The 19,932-nt window shown below is 54.4% G+C and overlaps 1 protein-coding gene across 1 annotated transcript in view; it reads right to left on the reverse strand.

Moving 5' to 3' along the window:
- TBC1D22A (TBC1 domain family member 22A) overlaps positions 1-19,932 on the reverse strand; it is a 216,143-nt gene that overhangs the window by 8,549 nt on the left and 187,662 nt on the right. The window contains exon 12 of the mRNA XM_066255142.1: positions 14,630-14,725. Within this exon, the coding sequence (XP_066111239.1) occupies positions 14,630-14,725 (96 nt within the window). The remainder of the gene's footprint in view (positions 1-14,629; positions 14,726-19,932) is intronic.

A 19,932-nucleotide genomic window follows, 5' to 3' on the forward strand; every position in this document is an offset into this window, starting at 1 on the left:
GAGAAGGACATCACACACAGAAGAAAGGTCCCCTGGTTATCTACAGGGTGCAAGCCAGCCCTGCCGAAGGAGCCTGGGGAGGGCACAGTGGGGACATGAGAAGTCTGGGGGCCACTGCTCCCTGTGACAGAGGGGAAAGTGGGAGGAGCCTGTAGCAGCTGCAGGCCGAGGTCCCTGGCAGCCTAGAGGTGGAAACTGTGTCCTACAACGGTCCTCACTCCCATGTCTAACCGCTGCATGAGCCACCTACAGTCTGGGCGGCCACCACAGGCTCGGGCAGGGACAGACAGTGGGGGCCTGGCTGCCATAGGGCCTCCCTTGGGACAGGATAGGAGGGAAGAGCAGGAATAGCTGGTCAGACATACAGCTCTGTCCTTCTGAATGTGACTGGGGTTGGAGTAGTGGCTGCAAAAGGCCCTCATGGTGGTTCCACGACCCTCTGGAGCACAGGGTCCTCTGCCACCACAGGGCAGGTGTGGGAGAGGGCATCCAGAGTGAGGAAGGCCACTGGCAACCACAAAGGTCAAGGTCCCCTGCCCACAGGGACAGCTCAGCCCCAGACAGCACTGAGACACAGGCTTTCCCCACTGGGAGCCGCACAGCAGGGCACTTCACACGTGGAACACACTTTCAGAGGCCCTAAGTGAAGCTGACGTTGGATCATAGCAGAGTACATTTTCCTTGTAGTCCACACTGTAACTGTTCCATTTCCTGCTGCCTGGCTCAGCCCAGCTAAGGGCAGCCTCCGTGCCAGGGCCACTGACCGGTGCTGTGCAGGGGATGTGGGGAGAGTGTGAAGGACAAGAGCACTGGAAAGCGCCAAGCGACACACAGAATTGTCACAAAGCATCTAACGGGCTCAAAGTGATGGCACTGGTGAGGTTCCAGGTCCTCAGACTGCACTCATGGTGCAGTACCCGTGAGTAAAGCTGGCACCTGTACCTGACCCCACACTGCACACAGCCCCACAGAGGCCGCGGGGAGTGCAGAGCCCCCTGTGGTTGCAGCAGGCCAGTCCTGGTTGACCCTACAAGGCACTGCCACACAGTGTGTAACTTGGGGTGGGTAAGTCTGTTTTTATATGGACATGATACAACTTCTTCAGGTCAATACCAAGGAGTGTGTTTGCTGGAGCGTATGGTAAGAGTATGCTCAGATTTTTTTTTCTTCCCTATCAGTACGCTCAGATTTGTAAGAAACTACCAACCCATCTTCCAGAGCAGCCGCGCCACGCTGCCTTCCCCCCAGCCGTGGGTGAGGGTCCTGCTGCTCCACGTCCTCACCTGCACCTGGCGCCATCCATGCTCTGGGTTCTCACCACTCCGCCAGGTGTGCAGGCTGTCCCGCTGACCTCATCTGCATCTCCCTGACGACACAGGGCGTGAGCGTCGTCTCACGTGGCTATGTGCCGTAGACGAGGCAGGAAATAAACCACTGCACTGCGTGCACTCACTTACCATCTCTGTGAGGCATCTGCTCAGACCCTCTGCCCATTTTTTTAGATGAGTGGTTTGTTCTCTTATTGTCAAGTGTGAAGAGCTCTTTGTGTATTCTGGACACCAGTCCTTCATTGGAGTGCTCACACAGACTTCCTCCGGTCTGTGGCTCATCTTCTCATTATCTCAGCACTGCCTCCTTCTGGGAAGCCCTGGGTTCCTTACAGTGTCACCACAGGGGCCCTCAGGGCCCTCATCACCTGACTCTGAGGTCCTGTTGCAGCTAAGGCTGCAACAGACGAGGCCCCACAGGCATCCTGCTCAGCAGAGGGAAGGAGGGCACACGTCCCAGCAAATGCAGGGCTATGGATGGGCAGGAGGCTAGGCAGCTAGGTGGGTGGGCAGGTGGGTAGATGAGTGAGCAGGTGGTTTGATGGGTGAGTGGGGTGGATAAGTGGATGAGTGGGTGAGTGGGCAGGTCGGCAGATGGACAGATGGGCCTGACCACAGGCCCCATGGCTCTGCTCTTCCCGCTGGGAAGCAGCCAGCCAGCTCCCTCCGTGAGCAGCCAGCCCAGCAGGGCTCTGCAGGCCGCAGCAGGGGCAGAGACACCCACGTACCCCAGACTCTGCGTGCCCAGCAGCGGCTGGCATAAAGAGGGCTCAGGCAGCTTATGTTCAGTTGGCACCTTTGCTGATAAAACCAACATTCAGAGACCTGAACAGGCGCCAGACCAGCAGCTCAGAGTAGGGACATCCGTCCTAGTCACAGAGCATCTCCCGCTGAGTTCTTTGGAAACTAGAGGACTCTGACACTTTAAATTAAGATACCAGTCACTCCCTCCCCCTACTTCCCAAGAAAACACCACAAAAAAATCCAACTGTCAAAGAAACTCCCCATAATTAAACATGAGCAACAAAGGGAAATCAAACCCCTGAAACAGACAGTTGGTAAAAACCTCAGCTGACTTTTATCTTGCAGAATCCTGGTGCCTGCCCCCGATGAGGGCAGCAGGAGGGACCCCCGAGGCATCTGTCCAGAGAGCCCAGCACGAAGCTGGACTGCCCGGGGCCAGGGGTCAATCTCTTTGACCCCTGCCAGGAGGTGTCCAGATTTGGGGACAAGCCCAGGGCCCAGCCCAACTGTTCCAGGACAGCATGGGAGCGCCTGGTGCATGTGCTCCATAGGAGATACATGGCCCCAGGTAGCCCATGGACTACTCAGCCCAGCCGCTCACTTCAGAGCTGGGTGGTGAGAACAGGCTAACAAGTGACAGTGGGCCCTGACCCTGGCACTGGCATCCCAAGTCCTGCTGCCACCTCAGCACCAAGGCTGCTGCGGGCCAGCAAGTGTGGGTCAAGTTGTCACGGACGGGTGAGCCATCTCAGCACGGAACCACACAGCATGTGGCCCAGCCCCGGGTTCAGGCCCAGAGCAGCAATGCAGAGACCCAGTCCCAGGGCCTAAGGGCCAAGCCACCGCTCCCAGGCTAAGGGCTGCAAGTAGAGAAGCCCGGCAGGAGCACCCCCAGGCCTGGCCCAGAGGCCACCCAAGGGACATCTGCAGGTGATGAGATGCTTCCTGAAACAACCCCACACACAAGTCTCACAAGCAGGTATATCCATCTTAAAATAAGTGGAGACAACTTGGCCAGCCAGGAGAAACACCATTCAGACTGAGCGATTTGATGTTTTCAATTGATTTCTAAATACACACAGCTCAACTTCTGCCCAAAATTATGTCTGCTGCTTCCAACGAGGGGAAATTGTGTTAGAAATTGCTGGGCCACATCTGGAGCATCATTGCACTGCCAGCTACCCGTCTCCTAAATGACAGAGGCACCATCCACGGTGGGCATGAAGACATGACTGTGTGGATGTGCATGCAGACGCACAGGCTGGTGCTGAGCGGGAGGGTCTGACCAGGAGCAATGATGTTAACAGGTGTTGTCACAGTATTGGACTCTGTGACAGGTCATAGGCTGGTGTGCACACTCCAGCAGGAAGTTTATCACAATGGGATTATTTGGACACAAACTCAGCATTGAGCACCGCCAGAATGCAGACATGCCTGTGTGCGAAGGTGCCAGCAAGGTGGGGCCACCAATGTGTCCAACCACACTGATGCCTGTCAGGAAGCTGCCTCCCAAAGGGGGCTGCAGAGTAGGTTGGGGCTGGCTCAGCATCCTGAGACACCCAGGTGGGAGTGCAGGAGCTGGTACCCCCAGGGCAACGCACACACTCTGAGTCAGAGGATGGGGCCCCCCAGCCAGAAGCACGGGAGGTTTACATCTGCATAAACTCCTGCCAGGAGGTGCACATCTGCACAGGGAGGGTGGGCAATGTGGGCGATGTGGCCAGTGCCCAAGGCTAGTGTGAAGGGTTCCTCCAAGATGTTTCCTCAGTGAAGAGCCAGCAGTCATATGGACAGCATGGACCTGGGGGACCAGCCTCTAGAAGCCTCAGTGTCCTGGTGTCTAACTGGTCACCAGATGGGCCCAGAGATGACCAGGCACCCGCAGTGGTAAAACGCATGAGGTTGGCTTCCGGCAAAGTTTGGTGTGGGACTCATAAGGGCCTTGGCCAGCCAAAGGGCCCAAGTTCAGGCTGGGCCACCAGAAGGGATGACCAGAGGCCTCGAAGCTGGCTGAACAAGGCATCTGAGAGGCAGAGAGCTGTCCACAAACACCTGGACAGCTGCCTGAGGAGGCTCCCAAGGACGTGCCAACCCAGACAAGAGGAACAGTCTGCTGGGCAGGGGCCCAAGGGCCGCAGACACATGGTGCTCACCGCTTCTCAGGGAGAACATGCCAACACCAGGCCCCACTGTAGGTCACCGCTGTCCACTGCCTGACCCAATGCCCCGCAAGGCCAAGCACCCAGGGGTAGGACTCTGTGTCCTCATGTCCTCAGCTGGAACTCACACAGCACACAGCCAGCAGCGGCCAGGGATGCTCACTGCCACTGTCACCAGCCATGCCTCAGTACGCGAGGGCGGGAGGTGGTGCCCCGCCTCAGCAATCTCTTGACCAGGACAGCGGGTTCCCATGTGTGATCTACGGGGTTCCCACCTCATGATGTGAGGATGACAGTGGTGACTCTCCATGGAGCACTTGTGCCTCCCTCGCAGTAGTGACAACCTTGAGACACTGGGCCCAGAGAGGGGGCGGTGTGGTCTTGACTGCGAAGTTTGCTGGGCCCGGAGGCACTGAGTGGGGAGAGACCCCTGTTTTGGGACACAGAGGGAGGGGCTTGGGGCAGTGGCATCCAGCTCCCCGGAAGTCAGCGAGCCCTGGGAAAGACAGAGATGAGCGGGGTCCTCAGCTCCCTGCTCAGGAGCGGCAGCCAGCCCAGCGGGGTGCCCGCAGTGTTCCGGTGGCCTGGCTGGCTGGACCTGGCCGCCCCGCCAGCCCAGCTGAGAACCAGATACATTAAATGAGAGAAGAGCAAATATTTTTCTTTGCATGAGGAATTAAAGGATCAGTGCAACTTCTTTCGTGTGCTTTATCTCAAAAAACAAACACCCCAAGATTGAACTGAGAAATCCTATTGTGTTTGCCCTGAAAATCCTCAAACTAATTAGGTAACAAAACGAACGCCCTGCACAGACCCAGGGCTCTCTGGATTGACAGTGGCTGCAGGGCAGCCCACGCTCCTCGTGCATCCCAGCTCGTGTCACACGCTTACTGTGTTCTGCTCTTCATGCCTGCATGGGGGGGGTGGGCAGCGGGGACCCAGTGGCTGCGTTCTTTCCTTCTTGCTGGACCCTGCACAGGCGGAGCCCCCGCTGAGAGCTGCTCTGCCCTGACGGGAGCCAAACCTGGGAGCTGTGACGGGACGGGGCTGGTGCACATCTGTCATCACATCGGCTGGTCAACGGCTTTGCCCACTGACCAAGGTGAGCTGGATGCCAGAAAGCAACTCCCACAGGTGTCTGCTCACTGGTACTCTCTGGGCTTAAGAGTTCTGGTCCTGAAAAGGGAGGGCTCAAAGAGCTAAGTGGCCCCGCACAGTCCCACAGGGGCAGGTGGCCATGACGTTCTAGCTCAGAACTCCAGAGCAGCCTGAGCTCTTTGTGCCTGTGGCCCGAGGCTCTGGTTGCCAGAGGCACGTTACAGCCTCAGACACTAGAGGTCTCCTGCCACTGAACCTAATCTCCCTAGGAAGGACCCAGATGGGCCCTGGGGACACAATGTGAGGCCACTGGACGCAAGGCAAGCAGTGGAGACAAGGACAGACACATTGGCTATAGAGTCAGACAAAAGAGGAGTGCCAGCCCAACTGGACTGCCCCCAGCATTGTGTTTTAGGGTCTTTTCACTTCACTGAGCCTCATTTTCCCCCGGAAGCTGGGATCCAAGCACCTCAAAGCCACTCACTACTTCCTCTCCCAATGCCCAGGCCCAGGCCCAGGCTTTACGCACTCCTACCTGACTGACCAGTGCACTTCCCAAAGGGGACTCGCGGCCCAATCAGCCAGGTCTAGATGGAGGCCTGGGAATGTGTGACAGTCACATCAGAAACCAGGCCATGGTTAAATGAGAAGAAAAACACACAGGAGAGTGGGTGGAACCAGCAGGGGGTCCAATGGGTACTTTCCACAAAGAAGGCCCAGGAGCTGGGCGGTCAATCCAGCTGATTTTGGTTCAGCAGGAGCAGCCTCGGGACAAGACCTAGGAACACAACTGGGGGACATGGGGGCGGGGGAGGGGACAACTACTCTCCTGGGCCATCAGGGGAGGGGCAACTACTCTCCTGGGCCATCAGGGGAGGGGCAACTACTCTCCTGGGCCATCAGGGGAGGGGCAACTACTCTCCTGGGCCATCAGGGGAGGGGCAACTACTCTCCTGGGCCATCAGGGAGGGGCAACTACTCTCCTGGGCCATCAGGGGAGGGGCAACTACTCTCCTGGGCCATCAGGGGAGGGGCAACTACTCTCCTGGGCCATCAGGGAGGGGCAACTACTCTCCTGGGCCATCAGGGGAGGGGCAACTACTCTCGCAGGCCATCAGTTCCCATTTGTTTTCTCTTTCATCCAAGATTTATGCAAAACAGCTCAGGCCTTCACAGCCATGTAAGTGACTAAACTATCTGAGTGACACCATCCTTCCAAGTCTCACCACCTAGAAACACCCTGGAGTCTCACCCTCAGACCTTCCACAGAAGGGTGGCCATAGCCCTGAAAGCCCAAGGGGCTGTCTACAACAGTATCTCCGCCAGGCAGCCTTCCCTACAACCTCTGGTCAGAAGCACTTCCCAAGGTGCTCAGGCCCACCCTCAGGCAGTGTAATGCTATTTCTAGACCAGGTTCCTGCAGGTGTCCACAGAAGGCTGCAGACTGGAGCATGTGACAGCTGAGAGGGAAACACTGCAATAAGATCCAAGATGTAATTACATTTCTTCAGGGACTGAGCAGATGAGCCTCTCCAAGTTTATCTGCCGTAGATATCAAATACCATTAATGAGATAATCAGAGCCTTTCAATAAACGATCTGAATGGTGGGTCTAATTTTTTCTTTAACGGTAAGATTAATTCCTGGGCAGAAACAAGCAAGGGAGAGAAAGGCCTGCGGATGTACAGCTCTCGGCTGCCCTTGACCCCACCTGTAGGCGGGGTCACCTGAGGGAGGCACAGGCAAGAAACCTCTGGGAAAGAACAGTGCTGTGCCCGGGGCTGTGTTCCAGGCAAGAGAAGAGGGTTGAGTTCTGGGTTAAAATGTCAACCACCCACTAGACAAGAGAAACTCCTTTAATAAAAGGAAGGGGGAGGGAGGGAAAAGGCCACATCCTTTGGGTCCCTTCCAGGGAAGGATGTTCGGAGCCCACGGTGGTACTCAGGATGCACTTCCCTGTGCAGCCCGTCTAACACTGCTGAGCAGTGAAATGTCACAGCATGGCACATGCAGAGCTGACAAGGGCGCACGGGCATCACACCACAGCCATCCCTGCCGCCACTCTCGCTGTCCTGGAGTGACCTGCCAGCAGCAGGAGGTGCCCAGGCGGAGGGCGCAGGCCCAGGAGCAGCCCGCAAGGCACAGCCTGGAGGAGCCGGACCTGTTCCCGCCGAGACAAGGAGTGTCCTAAAAGCCACCTAGCAGAACCACGGGCACTGTCCGAGCCGCACGTCAGCCCTGCTTCACAGGGCGCTGGCTGCGTTCAGGGCTCCAGTGGGGCGATAGTACGGGACGACAGCATCGGGGCTTGGGACAGGGTCCCTGGGAAGTGGCAGAGTGGGCCCTGGGCCTCCGCCTGGCACTTGGACCCTGGGCTGCCCCCGCAGGGGCGTGCCGCCTGCTCAGTCCTGGGCCGACCCTTGCAGAGGCTCCCCTATACCACCACAAGCATATTAACATGCAGCCATCACATACAGTTTTTCTTATAAAAACATGGAAGGATTTTTATAATTTTGCTTTGGAATTAGTTGCAAGCTATTTTTTTTACTTAAAAGTGGCCATGACAAATTATAACCCACCATTTATGCTCAAACATCATCAAATTTATATGAACTCAAAGTTGGACAGTTAATAAAATGGACGGGATGTTCCTCTTTTTAAAATATTAGATCTTTATTTAATGTTTATTTTTTATTGATTTTAAAGACACACCACACCTCACATGGCCACGTGGACCCACACCACGCCCCACGCAGCCATGCAAAACTCACACAAAACTGCAGCAACCCACGGGAACAGAACAACCCACTTAAAAGATTAGTTTTCAACTGACCCAATTTTGTCTTTAAAATGTCTTGAAATCATAAAGAAAGAGACAATTGATCTTTACTTTGGCATTTCATGACATTTGCTGCTTCAGACGAGCACGGGATGAAATACAAACCCAAACAGAGCCATTAACCCACTGAGGGCCACCCAGCACTGCAGGGGAGTCATCCCAAAAGAGACAGGAAGCCCGCCGGCCACTCCTGTGCCCCGTGGGCAGGCCGTGCCTGTAGTGGAGGGGAGGGTGCAGCAGGGAGTCAGGCAGCAATTGGTTTGTCCAAAAGGAGGCTGGACTTCCAGGTGCCGGCATGAGCAGGCACCTATATATCCAAGACTCCGTGCCCTGGAGCATGCCCCTCCACCCCCACCCCCACGATGCACGGCGCAGGACAGTAGGCCGAGGTGGCCAAAGAGAAACAAAGATGCTTCCCTGTCCTCCCAGAGGTCCTAGCTAATAAGATGACAGAGGGACGCTTCTCGGCCTACCCGAGATGCTGACACCTCAGGGTCGTCAACACCACACTCCCAAGGACAGAATGCTAGAAGGGACAGGTCCCCAACAGATGGGCCAGTGCTGTTTTCTCTCCACTCCCCACACAAACTCTAAAGCTGCAGTGAACCGTCAGAGCCCATGTCCAGCAGAATGACCACCCAGGGAGTGCCTGCTCCAAGGCCTGTCCACCAGGAGCAGGCTGTGTTGCCACCTGTCCTCTTGTCTTTGCAAACCACAGATGCCTGAAAGTTCTTGAGCATTCTTCCCAGTATCTTCACCATAGACCCCTGGAGGCTGTGGTTGGCACAGTGAGGGTGCCAGCTGGGGCCATGGCTGGGCTGTGAGGACCCCCAGGAGGGTAGTCCCAGGGACATGGAGGCCAGTTGGGAGAAGGCTCAAAGGCTGCCTACTGGACCCAGCCCAGTTTGCACACAGCTCCCACCCGGTCACTCAGAAATTACCTCATCCAACCCCTGATGACACAGAGGAAATGCAGACACTGAAAGCGACCAATGGGCTGGATAAAGCAGACTAAGAAGCCTCCACCATGCTGCTAAGCCAAGGAAAGGGGCGGTCTCAGCAGCACTATGCAGCTTCTGAACCAAGGGTGGGGTGAAGGGTGGGGGGTGCGTGAGTGTGTGTGTGCGTATGTGTGTGTGCATGTGTGAGGGGGCATGTATTTGCGTGTGTGTGTATGTGAGGGGGGTGTATTTGTGTGTGAGTGTGTGCATGTGTGTGTGCATGTGTGTATGCATGTGTGAGGGGGTGTGTATTTGTGTACATGAGTGCATGCATGTGTATGTGCATATGAGGGGGAGGGGAGTGTATTTGTGTGTATGTGTATGCATGTGTGAGGGGAGCATGTATTTGTGTGAGGGGAGTATGTATTTGTGTGAGTGCGTGCATGTATGTGTGCATGCATGTTTGTGCGCAGAGCCCACTCCCCTCCCTCCCCACACATCCCAAGCTGCAGCCTTCAGCCTTCATCCAGGAAGAACTATGAACAGTTCCCAGTGTACACAGGCACCTCTGGGCACTGAGGGTCCTCAGGCAAGCAGGACCCACTTCTCACCTCTAAGCGTCACACAATGTGTGCATATATGTGTCTGCGTAAGCATATGTGTATCAGCCAAGGGATCTCAGGACAGAGGGACACCCACCGCGGGGCCCAGAGGAAGGTCAGTGACCGCAAGGCCCAGCCTCATGGGAGTGCCACCCCAAGCCAGGCTCCTTTTGAGGGGCCTTCCTTCCTTCCCTTGGGAGCTGGCCCAAGTGAAGAAACTGTGCTCTCCAGACAGAAAGGATGTGGACTCTGCCACGGTTGTGACAGCACAGAAACAAAATGTCCACGACTGTACTACCCAAAATGAAATAATGCTAAAGCTGGTTTGTTTTTGTTGCTTTTCTGTGCACGTAACACAAGCAAAATTGGAGTCATTTACATGTGTGTACAAATATATGTACACAGATAGGTGTATTTTCTATGGGTGCATGTATGCAGGTGTGTGCAGATTCATCTGAATGTGTGATGTTGGACGCGTGTACACACAAATGCTTTATATCTACATGTATGTAGAAGATAGTGTGTGTGCTTTACATGTGTGTAGATCACGTGTGCACTTTATACATGTGTGTACCTTGTAGGCATGCATGGATGCAGGTTATACACATGTACACATGGAATGTGTGTATTTTACACGCATATCCGTACACAGATGTACTTGCACGTGTTTAAGTGAACATGCCTACGTAGACGGATATAACTGCAGATCAAGCTTTCATGCACACAGAGAACATTTTCTCACGTCATTAACTATTATTCGCAGATACGATCTCTGGTCATTACATCACAACCAGCAGGGTCTCATAACCTAGTAATCAGCTCTCCTAAGGCGGCTGTTTAAGCGCTGACAACTCTGACAACCTGTTTTCCCACAATTACAAAAAAGGGAATTACCAAATGGAAGGCAAGGCCCCTGACACAACTCAGTCACAGCTCTCCAGAAAGGTCAGGCCGCACTGTGCCCTGCAGGAGCACAGGGGCGGGCCTGTGTTGGGTCGGCCTCACTGAGACACACTGGTGAGGGCACACGTCTGTCTCCATCTCCAGTTCTTCATTACGAATTGGAAGATGCATTATGCTTGCTAGACCGTTACTGTCCTCATCGCTGCTTCCACAAGGACACTTTCATTGTGGTTTGTGTGGGTTCTTTGTGACAGAGCTTTCTCTGCTCTCACCTGCCCTTCAGACACACCTGCAGCTTCAGGCTGTGCTCACAACAGGCCGCCCCACAGAGCGCTGGCACTGTCCCGAGTGAGGTCCTGGGCTCTGGGTGTTCCTGTCACAAAAGCAATCTAAATTCTTTTGATTTGACCAGTTGAGTGGGAGGGTGCACTTCTGGTTGGGAATTCTTGGGGGAGGGGGCTTTCTTTCATGCCTGGTGCATTCAAACCTGGGTCTCAGACGGCAGGCACCACAGCCAGTCTGTCCACTCTGGTCACTCACCTGGCTCATAGGTCTTTCCCAGGCGAAGGGTCTCTGACTGACCTGCACTGGCCCCCTTTCTTCCTGCACCCTGTGCCAGGCTGTCTGCACAGGGAGGCAGTGGAACCAGCCAATGCCTTCAGGGCACACACGGTTACAGCACTAGTTCACGCTGGGAAGGGCCCCCTGTTCAGAAAGCCCACTTTTCACATCCATAGTGTGTGCGTGTGTGTGCCTGTGTTTGTTCATGCTGGATGGTGGGAAGAGGACCCTGCACTGGACACTGGCTATTCGTCTTGCAGAACTGAAGTGTAGTGGGGGTTGAAGCGGCCGTCCCCAGCGTCTCCCCAGGGCTTGTTGGTTGCTGGTTTGAGATATTCCTCAGGATCTTAAGGGAAGGACTCTTTTATTCCTATTTCATTAAGAGCGGAGTTGTTTTTTCCCTTCTGGTAAACTCGGGAAGAGCAGCGCTGACTCTCCAGGTACCACCTGTCCGAGCATTACTCTGTGCTGGGCATGGGCAGCAACGAGAAGGGCAGAGGTAACATGCACCTGGCTTGCGAGGGGCCAGCTGCAGGGTAAAGGCTGACACTTGGCTGGCACCTGGAACTTGGCTCTAAGACAGTCCCTAAGTGACAAAGCTGTGCCCCCGTGCCAGCCTGCCCAGACTACTTGTACAAACAACAAGTTTCTAGGGACTCAGCTTTCCTTCTGGGATCCGGAACCCTGGTTGGTGGAGAGTGCCCCCGTGACCTGCCCCCAATGAAACCCCTGGCTCGGGGTGTCCACGGGGCTTCCCTGGGCAGAAACATGGCAGTGCCCCCACTGGTAGAAGGAGCACACTCCACGTGGCCCCGAGGAGCCTGGGCTCTGTCCCCTCACCAACCGAGCTGTCTGCCTGTCCTGTCACAGTGACATATCTCAGCCATAAGCATAACCAGGGGCCGAGGTCGTAAGCCCTTCTAACGAAGTGAGGCCCCGACAAAAGTGATTAATAAATCATACACCAATTCAAAATTCCTGGTGTAAAAAATATTTGCCTAGAATATTTTTATTCAATATAGTAATGGCTTAAGTTTTCAAGAATTTATGAAGGATGTTTGTTTATACTATAAGTGAAATTAGATTCCAATATCATTTTTATAGGTGCCAACTTTCATGTTAATGAATATAAACAATTCTTCTACTCAATATAAGCTCACACCTGCGCCTCCCAGGCCAGGCACCGCACCAGGGGCTGGGGGGGCCTGCTGGGCATGACCCACCCCAAACTCACAGAGCCTGATACACACACCTCTCCACATGGAGAATGGGAATCAGACACACAGCACTGCGCCCACAGGGTCACTAATGATTAGATGGAAACAGGCGGGTGGGGCAGGGGAGACGGAGTCCAGGCGTCCGGCTGTAAACACTGGGCTGCGTGCGTTCTCTACTTCTCTCTCCAGCTGAGCAGCTTGTACAGCAGAATGCGCTTTGCAAGACTGAAAGAACTCCCTGGCAAGACATGCTCTGGCCTTAGAACTATAATGAAAAGTAAGACTTCTGACAATGTTGGAATTTATCCCCAAATTGTGGATCCATTCAGGTTATAATTTCTGAACCTCATCTTGAGGCAATTTTGGCATTTATCTTCTATTCAAATCTGTAATTTTCTCCTTTGCTCAAAAACAGTGAAGGATTGCTATTTTCACTAATGTTGTTGGTTCTACTTAAGAAATATTGGTCTGTTTTACGAACATTATTAAACACTCCTCTGAGACGTACTTATCAATAAAAGTTTACTTAACTCAGTTTCTTAATCCGCTCACTCGTTTTTACTAATTCTTTTGTCTTTATCATAAGTTGACTTTATTTTCTCCATATCTAACTTTTCCAGTTAAAAGGTGGGTTTACTTTTCAGATGCTTGTGAACATGCTGACCAGCCTCTGCCCCAGGCGCTAGAGTGGCTCTGGTCGCAACAGAGCGAAGCCCCGGATGGGCAGAGCATCACCCCGGTCAGGCGCATGCAGGAGTCTGTCTGACTGCCTCCCCGTTTCCAGCTTCAGAAAAAAGAAAGAAAGAAAGCGGTGGCATGGCACCCTCCCTGCCCACCCACACCCCTGAGAGCCTAGCAAAGCTTGGCCCCACTCAGCACCTGCACCTCCATGCTGGGCCCATGCTAACACCAGGGGTGCCTTTTTCTGGGAAGACTTCCTCCTCCAAAAATGATTCTGTTCCCATGGAAATGACTCAGAGAACCACATCATTTCCCACAGGGCAAATTATAACTCTGCAAAGTTGGGGGCTTTTAGAGCCCCTCCCTGAATGTTCTGATGCTGGAGACTTGGGCCAGGTCCTCAGTCACTCTGCTGTCTTCCATGGAGGCAGAGTCACTTTCCTAAAATGTCACAATTACAGGCATAATCCCCCGGTGCTCACCCGGAGGCCCAGGTTGTTTGTGTAATTTCTGTTTCCTCACTTCCTGTCCCACTTAGTTCCATTCTCCAGCACACACTGGGATGCTCATGCTCGCTCTCAGCCCCATGACGGCACGACACACTGCACCGAGTTCCGGGAGAGGCAGGCTCACCGCTCTCCTTTACCAGCACCCTGCAGCCCTGGGAGTCCTCACCGCGGTGCTGCTAGGCTGTGCCTGTCCTCTGCCTCCAACAACCTCAACGCTGGAGCAGAGCTGCGAGGACCAGCAAACACCTCACCAGCTGCCCAAGTCACACCCCTAATTACCACAGGGCAGTGTCTCCAAACAGCAAACCGTGTGTCTCTTTAAAAAGTGGGGAAAACACAGCAGCTCCCCATGGCCCTCAGCAGGGACATGCATGGGAACAGGGTACCACCATGTCAAGGGAGCTGCCTAGAGCTACCGCCTGGTGACCGGAGCCCGGCCTGCTGGCCTGCCCCCATCTGAAAGGGCAGGGTCTCCAGAGGCCGAGCAGTGGACAGTGGACCAGCCTGTCAGTGGTCCCACTGCTGGTGTTCTCTGCATGGCACCCTACCCTCCCAGGGCAGGGGGCAGAAGGACGGCCCACCCAGCACATCGGGTGACGCGGTCAGAACCCACAGGGCATCGGGCCATCACCCAAAGGCATGCTAGGCGTGAGGATGGGGCTGAGCACGCAACCTACAGAGCCCCTGGGTGGGGCACAGAGCTGCTGACAAAGTGTGAGTGTGGCTCTCCCACTATGTTGCTGAAGAAATGGTGGCTCGGAGGTTAAGTAACACATCCCAAGTCACACAGCCCCGCCATGCCCCCAGGGCACAGCGACACCACTGAACATGCAAAGACTGGCTCAGGGGGTGTCTCGGGGAGCCTGCGACACAGTCACACTAATGACACTGCCCACGGGACCACACCAGACCGGCAGCCTCAGCCTGACAAGCACTCGAGCAGCCACAGGTCCCTAAGCCCTTCCACAAACAACCCTACGCGCTGAGAGGCGATAAACTCTCTCCACACAGAAAATCAAACTTGGGCATTTGAAAGGCATTTACTTACTTGAAAATCTCTCTCTTCTAGGATCTCTTTCCTCCATCTCACGAGAAAAGCTGCGCAGACGTACAGGTGGAAGTGAGAGAAGCCCTCGGGCTCAGACTGCAGGAGAAAAGACAAGGCGAAGCATTAGTGTGCAGGTGGTGCCGGTGCAAACGCGGAGCTCGGGGCTGTGGGGTTTCAAGGAGACCAGAGCCGGGGTGCTGACCGCTTCTCCCGAAGGCCAGAATGTCCATGTTCTTGTCTCATTAAATCAGCATGATTTACTCCTTAAATACCAGCCATACAGTGAACAGGACATGAACAGCAGACCAGTTTTAGGCAAGTTCAAAACCAGCCATCTGTTTCTCCTGCACAAATGGCATCCAGCAATAGAAGGCCCCGTGAGCTGGGCACCCACGTCTTGGGCGGGACAGGAGCCCCTGCCCACGCCCCGCCCCTGCCCCGCAGCTGGTGGAAAGGGGACCCAGAGCAGCTGTGGCCGGGCCTGTCCTACATCCAGGGCCTTGCTCTCCCCGCGCTCCCAGGGACCGAAGCTGACTGAAGTGCTAGGCGGGGAGGACACTGCGCCCCCCTTGAGCCCTCACCCTACAAGCGTCCTCCACCCAGCCCTCCTGGTGGCTCAGCTCTCCCCTTCTGGCTGGCTCCCCTTCCTCGGAGCCCCTCCGTGGGGAACCTGAGCTCAAGCACACACCGCCCCCTCTGCACTGGGCTCTCAGGGTGCTGCCAGCCCAGCTCCACCGTGTCTACAGGCTCCTGTGGGACGCTGTCAGCAGCTACTGATAAGTAAAGCGTGCAGTGCACAGGCAGAGACAGGCTCTGGGAAGGCAGGGTGAGGGAGACGAATGGGAAATGCCAGGGACGCTGGGGGGACTTGCCATTTAAATACAGAGGTCATCACCCACGGTGACACGTGAACAAAGACCCACAGGGGGACCATGCAGCAAAGCGGGAGGAACGTGAAGGCCCTGCGTTCAAGACGGCCCTGGGTGTCCCAGAAACAGCGAGGTCATGAGCTGCAAAGAGTGGGCGGAAGCTGAAGTGCAGGGGAAGGTCCAGACTCAGGGCCTCATGGTCACTGGCTGGTTCCCGTGACCACCGCAGCACTGAGCAGAGGGGAGACCGTGCCTCCAAAGGGTGCCTCTGGCTGGTAGGCTGAGGTCAGATGTGGGACTGGATGGGTGGGCTCAGAGACCTTGGAAACCATAAAGTGAAGAGGTGTCAGTTCCTCAGACCAAAGCGCAACTTGCAGCTGGCAAGAGGAGGCCAGACCCTGGGTCAGTGTTGAAGGAGAGCCACACGTATGCTGAGGAACCTGAGGTCCGGGCCTGAGACAGAGCCCTGAGGACAGCACCCACGCCTCTGGCCTGAGCAGCCGGAGGGCGCAGCACCGCTCCCAGGGGAGGAAGGGTCTGTGCAAAGTCTGCAGGTGGGAAGTGGGGACTGCTCTTCAGACGCCAGTGAGAATCCACCTGGAGTCACCAGATAGGCAGTTGGACAGATGCGTCCAGATGGCAGGAGGGCAGCCCTGTGGTCCAGGCCACAAGTATATGGAGGATAAAGAACCTCAAATGAGTGGCCAGGGAGCCAGGGGACATGCGGGAACATGAAACACTGCAGAAAGGTCAAGGTGAGAGGAGCAGGGGGAGGGAGCCTGGGATTTAGCAGCACAGAGGTCACGGCAGGCAGGAGGGCCGCCTGGAATATGTCAGAGAAGATGACAAGGAGGGACACTAGGGACAGGAGTGCACCCTGTTTCTGCTGGAGTGTCACACCCTGATAATGCCATGTTCTCTGCTCTGGGCCTTCCTGTGGACAGCACTTGGCAGGTTGGGACAGTTTCCTCCACTCTCACTTGCTGGAGCTCTTGCCACAGAGGCTGCAAAATTCCATAGAGTGCTTTCCCTGCATCAGCGAGACTAGACGCAGCTGCCTTCCCTGAATTCGGTGATGCCTGAGTTACAGTAACACAACAGTTTCTTCCATGTGTAGCCTCCCTGGTTCCCGGATAAGTGCAACTTGGTCACGACGTATCACATTTTTTAATTGCAGACAGGTCCTACGGGCTATCTTTCCCATAGGATCTCTGCATTTCCCTTCCCTGAACTGCTTGTGGAGTTTAACTCCTCCTGTGTCCACATCAGCGTCCGTACAGACTGGAGTCCTTCCCTGCATGTCTGTCCTGTGTGTCCTGTAGAAAGGGCTGGCCAGATGTTTTCAGTGCTGCTAACCCAATTTCTATTCGGTTATAAAATGCTTCAGACTTTTTCAGATTTTTAGAAATCTTTATTTTCTAGGTATTTGCCATCTAAGTTTCCAAATCTGCCAATAGCTATCTATTTTCCCTTAAACCTCTGCCACATTTGTACTGACGTCCTACGTGGGGTTATTGCTCCACTTTCGCAGGCCTTTCTTCATGTCAGTTATCAGCCATACCTGACATTGGTCCACTTCATCATCTTCTCAAAGAACCAACTTTTGATTCGGTTATAAATCGGCTGGTCTGCATATTTTGTTCATTTCTGGGGTTGTCTTTACTGAATTCTTTCTTATCCTGATGTTTCCTCTTCCTTGAGGGTGTTTCCTATGCAAACATGTAGAGTGGCCCTGACTCACTTGGGAGCCCTCCGCTCCTTTTCCAGAATGAGCTTGTTAACGTTGGCTTTTCCTCAGTTCTGATTCGGACAAGCCTGAGGCCGCGCTCCCGTCCTGGAGTTCCATGTTCACTGCTCCACAGTGTCAGTGAGCAGTGTCCTCCTCACCCTGGTGGTCTAAGAATGTTCTACTTTCCTTCGTAACTTCCTTGTTCAAATCAAGACTGATGAACGCCCACAGCCAAGGCCAGGAGAGGCAAACTCTAGCACCTGCATAGTCTGAATGGTCCCCAGGTGTGTCTCCCGCCCGCAGCTTGTGAAAACCGGGCTCTGGACCTAGAAATTAGTCGGCAGATGCCCCCAGGTAAATTCCAGCTTTGATGTTGCTTCTTAATCTCTCTTGATTGACATTTTCTCATGTTTTCTGGTCTGTGATAGTTGCTGTTCCTTTGAAGTCATGTTTTTGTTTTTCAAAATAACACTAGCATCCTTTGGTTTATTCTGTGACAGGATGGGCCTTCTGGATGCCAAGTCCATCACTCTGCCAAGATGGAAGCCTCAGCCCTTACTTTTCTTTAAATCAGTTCACTTCTTATAACCTTAAGTGGATTTCTTCTATAGCTTTGTAGTATAGATCTGATGTGTGAAATACAGGTCTGTGTTGTCCCCATTAACAGTAGACACAGCACTGAAGTTTAAAATGTTGTCTGCTGGAAGTAAATTCAACTAACAATTCAAACTCAGTGAGGCTCAGGCCTCTGTGATGCCAACCCAGTCTGTATACTGACCCACCTGCAGGCCGGTCCTCACACCATAACCAGGACACCCATTTGCGCTGACCCCCCCAGCCGGCTGGTCCCCACACTTTAACCAGGACTCCCGTTCTAATTCACTGGACTCGCACCATGTCACTGTGCTATTCAAAGATGGCCATAGTCTTTAGCACAACATCCAGACTCCCTAATGACACACAGTCCCTTGACCTCCTGACCCTGTCTCACCTGACCTTGGACCCTCTCCCTTGCTCGCCAATGCCAGACCCTTTCAGCTTTGCACCCAGCAGGGAAAACTTGGCTGGTTTTCCGGGCCTGGTAAACCCTAACCATTACTCATGGTCCTTCCCGTTCCTCCTCTTCCCAGGAACCTGGCTAGGTGTTATCATCTTCAGGGCTCACATGCCCCATCTCCTCCACCTGGGCCTCTCCCGCCCCAGCCCCACAGCAGCTGGCAAGAGGAGGCCAGACCCTGGGTCAGTGTTGAAGGAGAGCCACACGTATGCTGAGGAACCTGAGGTCCGGGCCTGAGAGAGAGCCCTGAGGACAGCACCCATGCCTCTGGCCTGAGCAGCCGGGAGGGCGCAGCACCGTTCCCAGGGGAGGAAGGGTCTGTGCAAAGTAGGCAGGAAGGGTCTGTTTAGAGGTAGACTGAAGCCACACCCCAGCCCATTAGCCCAGATGCTGGGGCACAAGGCCACTCCCAGGCCCCAGGCTGAGAGCACACCAAAGAAGACACGCCTGCTCCTCTCAATCACTGAAGGCGACCCACAGCCCACAGAAACGTCTGCTCACAGGCCTGTGGGGCCAGAACAGGCAGTGCTGAACTCGGAGGCAGGCTGGAGGGAGGGCCTCAGGGGACCCGTGTTCCTGCCTTCGCTGTGCCAGCTGCCGCTCCCTTCACCAGGGAGGACGGCCATCCACGGGCCAGCCCTGTGCCCACCTTGCTGGACCAGCAGACAGCGCTGGGAACCCTCTACTCCAGCCCATTTCAGTCCCAGGAGCCTAGCGCTGCCTAAGTGGACTGTTTGTCTTTGGTGACTTGGCAAATTACATTAAATAGCAATTTATGGAAAGCAAGGCTTCTGCACAAGAAAACTCTCAACCTGGACAGTAAATGTCAGCACATGGGCAGGATAGGGCTAGGTCTCAGCCCGGCACATGTCACAGGCCACCCCAGGCCCATGCTCGCTCAGAATATGGGTGCTCCAGGGCCCCCCGACGGGGATCAGGCGTTGGCCAAGGTGATCAGGCGTTCCCAGCGAGCCAGGGCAGGGGAGAGCTGAGGTGAAACACACAACAGGCAGGCAGTGTGGGAGACTGCAGGACTTTCACTGTGGGAGAGGAGGCACCCGGAATGCTTCTTGGCAAGGACGAGCAGTAATTTTTGGAAAGGATGAGAAAGTTCTCTGAAAGGCACATAGAGAAACCACTTTAAACAGAAAGATGAACCAGGTTAATGGACAGAAAAAAATCCACGCTGAAAAGATGTGAGCTGCCTTCTATTTTAACTTATAAATTCAGTGTATTTCTAGTAAAAACTCCAACCAGGCTTTTCTGTGGAATCAGAAGCCCGCTGTAAAGTCAACGCTGATGAGCAAAGGGCCACAGGCAGCAAGACCACGGCAAAGACCGAACAGTAAGGTGAAGGCTCACCTCAGGTTCCAAGGCCTTTGTGAGACTAAGAAAGACCACGCTGGCTCGACCCAGGGCACAGCTGCTGCGGTGGACCAGAGGACAGATGCGCCATGTCCACGTGGGTCAGGTCAGGGAGGGGGCGACAGGTTGTCCAGTAAAAGACACTGAGGCCACCGGTCAGATCCAGAATTTAAGGTGGATTAGAAAGTAAGAGCAAAACCAGAAAACCTTAAAAGCATATGAACTCTAAAAATCAATACACTCGACTTCACAAAAATTTTAAATTGATGTGTGACAAAAGACA

Source organism: Saccopteryx bilineata, chromosome 1 (genome assembly GCF_036850765.1).
Source record: "Saccopteryx bilineata isolate mSacBil1 chromosome 1, mSacBil1_pri_phased_curated, whole genome shotgun sequence".
Taxonomy (NCBI): domain Eukaryota; kingdom Metazoa; phylum Chordata; class Mammalia; order Chiroptera; family Emballonuridae; genus Saccopteryx; species Saccopteryx bilineata.